This window comes from Apaloderma vittatum, unplaced genomic scaffold (genome assembly GCF_000703405.1).
Source record: "Apaloderma vittatum isolate BGI_N311 unplaced genomic scaffold, ASM70340v1 scaffold42368, whole genome shotgun sequence".
NCBI lineage: Eukaryota > Metazoa > Chordata > Aves > Trogoniformes > Trogonidae > Apaloderma > Apaloderma vittatum.
In genome coordinates, this window is record NW_009730903.1 from 13,780 (window position 1) to 22,116 (window position 8,337).

Here is an 8,337-nt window from a genome sequence, read left to right on the forward strand (position 1 = left end):
AAGATATAAAAATTTCTGAGCATGTTGGTGTTCCGTGTTTGCTGTAATAAGACTGTAAATCTGCCCAGCAGACTTCCTCAGGTTTAGCTGAGGAAGGTTGTGCTTGACAGAACTCAAGTTTCTAAGTGCAACTCTTACTTTTCTTGTTTCACTTAATTTATTTTTTTTTTTAAAAAGGGAAACCTAATATCTAAATTAGGGAAATTTTTCCACTATTGAAACTGTGTCTAATTATTTTGTGGTTGGTCTGTTTGGGTGTTTTTCAGGATATCCTCCTCATCAATGTGGTCATTGAGCAGATGATCTGTGATACTGATCCAGAACTTGGGGGAGCTGTTCAGTTAATGGGGCTTTTGCGTACTCTGATAGATCCAGAGAATATGTTGGCCACAGCTAATGTAAGAAAATACAAAGGGGTAAAGGCACTTTACTGTCTCAGCAAAATTAAAGCCTGATCTTTTCTGTTACTGTTACTGTCATGATTTAAAAAAAAATACTTTTTTTTTGTGTGTCTGATACTGAATTGAAACAACTTAAAACAAGCTAAAATTTCTGTTAGCTTTTGATAATCAAAAGGGATGTGGATGTGGCATTGTGTGGGTATTTATTAAACCAAGCAGTCCCTTGCTTTAGCGCAGTAGCGTGACTCTGGCTGTAACTCCTGCTGGCTGGCTGATAACACAGAAAGAGAAGTCCAGCAGAGTCTGCCCGAAACCAAATCAATGATCTAATTAATACCAGTGGCACAGGAAAGATGCGATTTCATTGAACTAGAGCCATATGGAGCAATTCATTTGTATTCTGGAATGCTAAATTGTGCGTTGTGTTTAGATGCCCAAGAAAGAATAGGAAATTTGTAGACATTTGCTTTAAAAGGTGGATCATTCCTTTCCTTCAGCTGCTGACAGTCTGAATCCAAACTAAAGTACAATGTATTTGTAATTTAATGCCCCACATGTGTAAGAAAACACATGTAACCATATTTGTGTATTGATACACATATATAGAATGTAGCAAAATAGACCAGATTATACTTTTTTTTTAGTGTGAAATCTTTTCGGGTTATTTACAGGTAAAATTACTGCATTAAGGAATGGTGTAACCAATTTTTTTCAAGGCCTTTGAGTCATTAATGTGTTTCATTGTATATTTGCATCCGTGGTAGGGATTTTCTTGATGCTAGCCAAGTTGGTTTGACATTTTGTAGAGCTTTTCCCAAAATAAAGAAATATATTTGGCTTGAGTGAAGACAGTGTTGCAGGCCCAACCGAAAAGGTACAGGCAGTCCTGAAGGAGGCTATAGAATTCTGTGTGCCCCGTTTCTTGTGTTACTACTCTTATATAAAAGGTTATATACAAATGCCAGTATTTCATAAAGTTATATTTGTTTTAGAAAACAGAAAAAAGTGAATTTCTCAATTTCTTCTACAACCATTGTATGCATGTTCTTACTGCACCACTTCTGGCTAATACATCAGAAGATAAATGTGAAAAAGGTAATGTTAATTTTTTTTTTTTCCCCTTGAAATCTTGTAACTGTTGTTCCCCTAGTGCTGAGGACTCGGTGGGCGAAAGCTCTAATAGCCCTTTTTTGCATCTCTGGGTGACAACCTGCCTTCGTGTTGTGCTTTGTCAAATCCGTATCTCCTCACTGTGCATTGTTAGGTGTTTGCCAGCTGCACTAGTGTTATTTTAAAGACTCTTTGCTGGAAAGCACAGAGTGTCTTTACTTCACAGGTGCTTTTTTCTGAAAGTTTTACAAAAATGCTGTGACATTTGTCAGTGGTTACATGACTCCAAGCGATTCACACGTTAAGACTAGTTTTCACTTGGCTGTAGTACCAAAGTGTTGAAAGCAATCTCTTCAAAGTACAGCTCGGAACTCCCTCATTTTGTGTCACCTTAAAATTTTTCTAGTAACAGTAAAGGAATTGGAAATCACTGTTTGGCACACGCAAGTAGCACTCACTAGTCTGCTTCTAGTGCTTTGCAAACAGAAATTTAGTACTCTTTCAAGAGATTAAATCAAACCTATACATACATGTGCATACAACATTCCTTTTGTCTTACCTCTTCTCATATTGTCAAGTCAAAAAATAAATGTTTTATGCATTTAGTACAAAACTAAAACTTCTAGAATATCTGTAGTATTCATTTTGTAATATTGTTTGAAAAATTTAGAAATAGGCGCTTTCTTTTAGTCTAGCTAGGAATAATATTCTTAAGTATTAGCTTACGTATTTTCATCAAGTTGAATTTGAACCTTTGTAATGTAAACTGAATATAGAAATCTGATGTGCATTCTTCCTTTATTTCCCTGTAGCTCACAGAAACTTTTGATTTGATGAGAAGTTGGTAGAATTGGTATTTATCCTCATTTTCTAAATATTTACAGAGCTTTGAAAACCTTTTCCTGATTTTTGTTTTTATTTTCTATTTATCAGATGCAGTAGTTGGGCCCACTAAGAGTAACACAATTTGTCCTGGTAAGTTCTAATGACCCTTGAGTTTTGAAACTTGGGTGCTCTGTATGCTGGTTTTATTTTTATAAAGTTAGATAAGTCCATACTTAACATTTTTTAAATACTCTCTATTGAAATAGATGTAGGTGCTCTGCTTCACTTGAGATGACAGGAAGCTGAAAGAATGTTTTCATTTGCTTTTGAGTTACTGCATTTCACTTACTTTTTTCCCTAGTCAGCCTTGCTACTGAAGGTTTAAATCATTGTTGGTAGAATATGTACTAAAGAGACCTAGCTGAGCTTTTGCAGTTTGGATTTTTGTCCGGGCAGGCTTCTTTTTTGCTCATTAGGAAGAAACGTTGCTGATTAGGTTCACACAAATACAGGTCTGACTGGCTCGCTTTTACCTACATACCGTTAGTCTGGATTGCTCTAACCTGTGACTGGTTGATCCTGAAGAAGTCCCACTGCTAATTCAGAGTCATTTTTGTGACTAAAAAGAAGAAAGAAAAAAAAAATAACCAAATTTGTGTTTGTGGATTTGTTCTGACTCAGTGTTCCCACTTCCTAAAGCAATCCAGCATTGCCACTAGAAACATGTCAGGAACTGTAATGGCAGCAGAGCTTTGGGATGGTTTGGTACGTGACAGCATTTATGTTTTTACTGTATATAACTTAAGACATTATTTTTTCTTGTAGATAATTATCAAACGGCACAACTACTTGCCTTAATTTTGGAGCTGCTTACCTTTTGTGTGGAACACCACACGTATCACATCAAGAATTACATTATGAACAAAGATTTGCTAAGAAGAGTGCTGGTCTTGATGAATTCGAAACACACATTTCTGGCCTTGTGTGAGTATGGAGCTGCTGTGATTTTCTTCTTCAAGGCTTTTTATGTGCTGTGTGGCACGTGTATGAGTAAAAGGGTATATTTAAATAGAAGATTCCTGCTAAGCTCATGGTGATTACTGACTACCTGTTAAGTAGTTTGGAAACAAAGGTAGCGGGTGTCTGCTCATGCATTTTATGGTGGGAGGAGAATTGTGGGGGGGGCGGTTTAAGTCCACGGTGATGCTTTCAGGTCTGTGTGACAGTAAGGATTGCTTGGGATCGGCTATCTTGTTTAAGTGGAAATACTGTCATTTCTTAATAACATCATCAATCTACCCCTCCTTGTGGAGCGTGAACAGAATTTTATAAACTGATATTTAAAGAGTCAAGGCTGGCTCTGGGAGGTGAACATAATAAAACATAGGGATAAAGTAATAATCTAACTTCACATGTGCTAAAGTTCATCACTGCTGTGTATCAAAGAGAAATTAATAGGCCCTTAATTAATTAATTAATTAATTAAGCTTTCAGAAAGAGCTTTTTAATGCACTTGGTTTGGCATGCATCTTCCTCTCAGTAACGTCACGGGTTTTTTCACTTTCTCCTCAAGAGCAGCACATTGGAGCCCTGGCACATAGTTATTAAGTTTTGAATTCCTTTCTTCATATAGGTGCTCTTCGCTTTATGAGGAGAATAATTGGCCTAAAAGATGAATTTTATAACCGTTATATCACCAAGGGAAACCTGTTTGAACCAGTTATAAATGCTTTGTTGGATAATGGAACTAGGTACAATCTGCTCAACTCCGCTGTGATTGAGCTGTTTGAATTCATCAGAGTGGTAAGTTACGCAGCTGCTTTGGCTTGTACACATACGTGGCATCCTGGATAGGAATACAAAATGCAAATCCTTCCCTTGAAATAGTGTGTTACTACTCAAAACCACAAACTGAAAATCCCTTAGGTAAATATCCCAACAGAAGGGAGCCAATAAGCTGCTTTGTGCTTGTTTTACTTGATCGACTGACCACAGGGTGTATGTCTTGGCCTGATTTACAGATAATTCTCTGTAAAAGTGTCTGGTAGGTTAAATTCTAAGTGGCTGAATGCGTTCCTTCTGGACCAAACTTTGAAGTGAGAAATTAAGTGAAATATATGAATAAGTCTGGGCATCATTGAGTCTGAATGAGAGTAATTTAACTATAAATTTGAATGATCATTGTCCTTTAAAATCCTAAACATGTGCTGCCTTAGCCAGTGTCAGCTTTGAATCGGTAATTTTTCCACCGGCAGTGTTTGTGGGAACTGTGTGTGTGGAGAGGACAGACGGGATGAGCAGGAGCACCTGGTTGGTTCTACGGCTGGGCTGGAAAATGAGGACTTGCAACAGCTCCTGAGCCACTCGCTGCGAATGCCTTGATGTGTGGGAGTCTTCTCAGGGAATTTTTGTGGTCTGCCAAAATGAAGGGCAGTTTTTAGTTGTAGGGTATCGTAGTTGCTGTCTTTTCCGGCAGGAAAAGGTGTTTTTTGCCAGCGTGGTACGAAGGTTGTGATTTGGCTGAGAGGAGGAGGGTGACTCACCAAAAGGTGCCTCATCCCATGTGAGCTGCTCTAGTTACTGAGGAGTGGAAAGAGACCTAAAACACCTGGGAAGAGCAGGGCACAGCTAAACTCCTCGTGTTCTTCTCAAGATGGCTCGATCCTAGATAGCAAGCATTATGGTTTAACGGAACTATCCCAAATAGAGTTGGGACAGTACTGAGTATATAGACCATTTCTATGGGAAATTCAATAATTATTTTTAAATTTCAGCTTTTTCATTAAGGAAAAGCATGATTACTTCATTTGTTCTTACAATAATCTTTGGGCAACAATATTTGAGACTGAAACTCTGTTTTGTTCTTATGCAGGAAGATATTAAGTCCCTTATTGCACATATAGTTGAAAACTTTTATAATGCACTTGAATCTATCGAATATGTTCAGACGTTCAAGGGACTGAAGACAAAATATGAGCAAGAGAAAGACCGACAGAACCAGAAACTGAACAGGTATGACCCAGTTTGTGCATTGTGAGATTTCTGTTGAATGCCATTGTGTCATCTCTTCACACTACTCGTTGGTTTTTTTCTTTCCTAGAGAGCAGAGAAGGCAGAAGGCTGGGATTGGGGTGGGTTTTCATTCTCAGTGAAAATTTCTTCAATTAGAGTAAACCCCCATCTAACTTTCCTTCTAGGTTGCTGTAGCACAGTTCATGTTTGTCAGAATATCAGATCTTACATTTGGGAAAACTCTCCGCTTATGAAGAGCAAAATCTTCTTCTGTCTTTTGGAGTTAGGATTCAATTTGCCTTATTTTCAGCCAGGGTTTGGTGAAGCTTACATTGGCAGTGGGGCTGAACTGCAGTCTCAAACACAATGAATTTTCTCAGAAGCCATTTCTGATCCCATCTGAGGCTGAAAGAACAGGCAAAACTTGATTCGCTTGTCATGTGTCTCTTACAGTGTCCCATCTATATTGCGTAGCAATAGATTTCGCAGAGATGCAAGAGCCTTAGAGGAGGATGAAGAAATGTGGTTCAATGAAGATGAAGAGGAAGAAGGTGAAGCGGTTGTACCTCCAGTTGAGAAGTCAAAACAGGAGGATGATTTTCCAGATAGCTATGAAAAATTTATGGAAACTAAAAAAGGTATTTACTCCGTTTCACCTTGTCAGCACTGGAAGGGCTCTGTGCCAGATACGTGGAGCATCACGTAAACAAGCCAGCTTCTTGTGCTCTGTATCATAAGCAGGAGTAACTAAATAAGGAATTCCTGACTCGTCTTTGCAAACTAGTTTAGGATTAAAATGATGAGTTAAATTGCTCTGAGCCTGCATCTAGTTTAAATGACATTCGAAACCAAAACTTCAAATGTCTTTGTGTGCGCTAAGTGAGCAATGTCCCCATGCCTGCAGCGCCTGTGCCCCTCCCAGACTGAGTGCTGGCCTGCTCTGGATGAGGTCAGTAGGTGAGCTGCTGATTTAAACTGAATTTTTTTTAAAAAAAAAAAAAAGGCAGCTTTTGCCTTGTGATTATGCTGTGATTTTCATACTTAAATATGAAAATGTTTGTCCCTCAGCTAAGGAGAGTGAAGACAAAGAGAATCTTCCAAAAAGGACTTCAGCTGGGGGATTCAAATTCACTTTTTCCCACTCAGCCAGCGCAGCCAATGGTGCCAACGGTGCCAACAGTAAATCCGTGGCAGCTCAGACGTCACCAGCAAGCTCCAATGGCTCCTCATCAAAGAACACAACCCTGACCACAGCGGTGACAGCCACCAAGGTGGGAGAACTTGTACTAAGGCTGCTGCCCTGGCTTAGGACGGCAGAGCAGTGTCCTGAGACTTGACTGGTTGTAGTGTGGTATGGTTAGTGTTAGCATCCAGGCAGAGCGTCTAGTTTATGTCTAGTTAAAGCCCTACTAGTTTTCGGGAAGGAAGTGTTAGTGGGAGCAGAGGGTGTTACTGATCTGGTGGGCACAGTTCCATCTTGCATCTTCTGCCTAATTTAACTGCTCCCACTCCTCAGCTTTAGCTGACCCGTTGCTGCTCGGTGTGTTAGACGCACGAGTGGTTTTGTCTGAAGTATGTTAGTGCGCTGCCCTGTCGTGGAATTACTAAGTGTTTGTAAGCAGATGGAATCCAGTGAGTAATAATTCTGAGGCCAGATCCAGAGGAGCAAGGCAGTTCCAGTGCTTTTTGAACGCCGAGATTCAAAAACATTCTTCAGACAAATGGAGTTTTAAATGAAAGAAATATAACTGAGAAACTGTCAGCTGCAGGCTTGTGTGTCCCAGCCAGGTTGGCTGAGAGTTATGTACTAAAACTTGGGTATTTTTCTGGGTGTGAGATTTTCTTTTTATTCTAATTGGCAGGGAAGTCTAGTTGGCCTAGTGGATTATCCTGATGATGAAGATGATGATGAAGAGGAGGAGACATCACCAAGGAAAAGACCTCGTCTGGGTTCATAAATGAAACCAAAACTTTGGAATAAAAACTTTTAATTATGGGGTTTCAAATGCTGCAACTGTTTTAAGAGCTAAAAAGGACTGATTCAGAAAGCTTTCTCCCATGAGTATATAAGATAATACAAGGAGTAGCAAAAGAAACTCAGTATATCAGCTAGAAAGGGTTAGTTCTGTACACACAAAGCTTCCAAGGAACTTAATATCTTTCTAGTAAGTAAGGAGTCTGCCATTCAGGCTGTCAAAAAAATTAAAAATAATAAAAATGAAAAAAAAAAGTGGGTTAGTATTCACAGAACCTGGATGATGGCTTCTCAGCAAGGAAAGTCTCAGGTGTCGGGAGGGCGGGGGGCGGGAAGATATGGTAAACACTTTTTTAAAAATAATTGCAGGGTTTCCCCAGTGTTTAACAGAACTAGGAAAAAAAAATCTTCAAGCTTAAACCTTGAACCCAGTAATCTTAATTTTTTAATGGTGCTGTCAAGTTGTGTTCTTTTAGCAATGCCTCTTAAAAAAAAAAAAAACTTTAAGGGAAAACTCACTCTGTTTGCATAAGAACAATCCAGATTTTGGGACCATTTCTTAGGAATCGAATCGCATTTCTCATGGTTGGAGGGAGGGACGCTGCAGTTATAGTGCATGTTGAGTTGTTTTAAACAGTTCCAAGTAAGTTTTAATTTGCATTTTTCAAGAGGAGAAAATGGAAGCTGGATTCAAAACGGATGGTTTCATTTGGTGTATTGGTTAGACATCCAGTAAGATCTGTGCTGAGGAACAATCGCTTCTGGAACACCTCCAGGAGCCACTTGTGTCAAAGCGGGTACCACCCGTGGAGCTGTTGGCTTCGCCACGTGGAGGACTCCACGAGCGACTTTGAATCGCTTTGTGTGTTCTTCAGTGAGCTCTCTCCTGGCGGAGCAGCATGCCGCTTCCCTGGTCCAATTGCCTAATCAAGGTGGTAGCAAGAAACACTAACGGGTTTTTCCTAGCCATGAATTTAGCTGCATTTTAACACCAAAGTCACTTTGGACCAAGAT

At 39.4% G+C, this 8,337-nt stretch overlaps 1 protein-coding gene across 1 annotated transcript in view; it reads left to right on the forward strand.

Moving 5' to 3' along the window:
• Window positions 1-7,545, forward strand: part of SMEK2 (SMEK homolog 2, suppressor of mek1 (Dictyostelium)) — a 20,612-nt gene extending 13,067 nt beyond the window's left edge. The window contains exons 7-15 of the mRNA XM_009874957.1: window positions 267-398; window positions 1,394-1,496; window positions 2,445-2,486; window positions 3,162-3,320; window positions 3,970-4,139; window positions 5,209-5,348; window positions 5,802-5,986; window positions 6,417-6,619; window positions 7,211-7,545. Of these exons, the coding sequence (XP_009873259.1) occupies window positions 267-398; window positions 1,394-1,496; window positions 2,445-2,486; window positions 3,162-3,320; window positions 3,970-4,139; window positions 5,209-5,348; window positions 5,802-5,986; window positions 6,417-6,619; window positions 7,211-7,306 (1,230 nt within the window). The 3' untranslated portion in view covers window positions 7,307-7,545. The remainder of the gene's footprint in view (window positions 1-266; window positions 399-1,393; window positions 1,497-2,444; window positions 2,487-3,161; window positions 3,321-3,969; window positions 4,140-5,208; window positions 5,349-5,801; window positions 5,987-6,416; window positions 6,620-7,210) is intronic.
• Window positions 7,546-8,337: the final 792 nt, after the last annotated feature.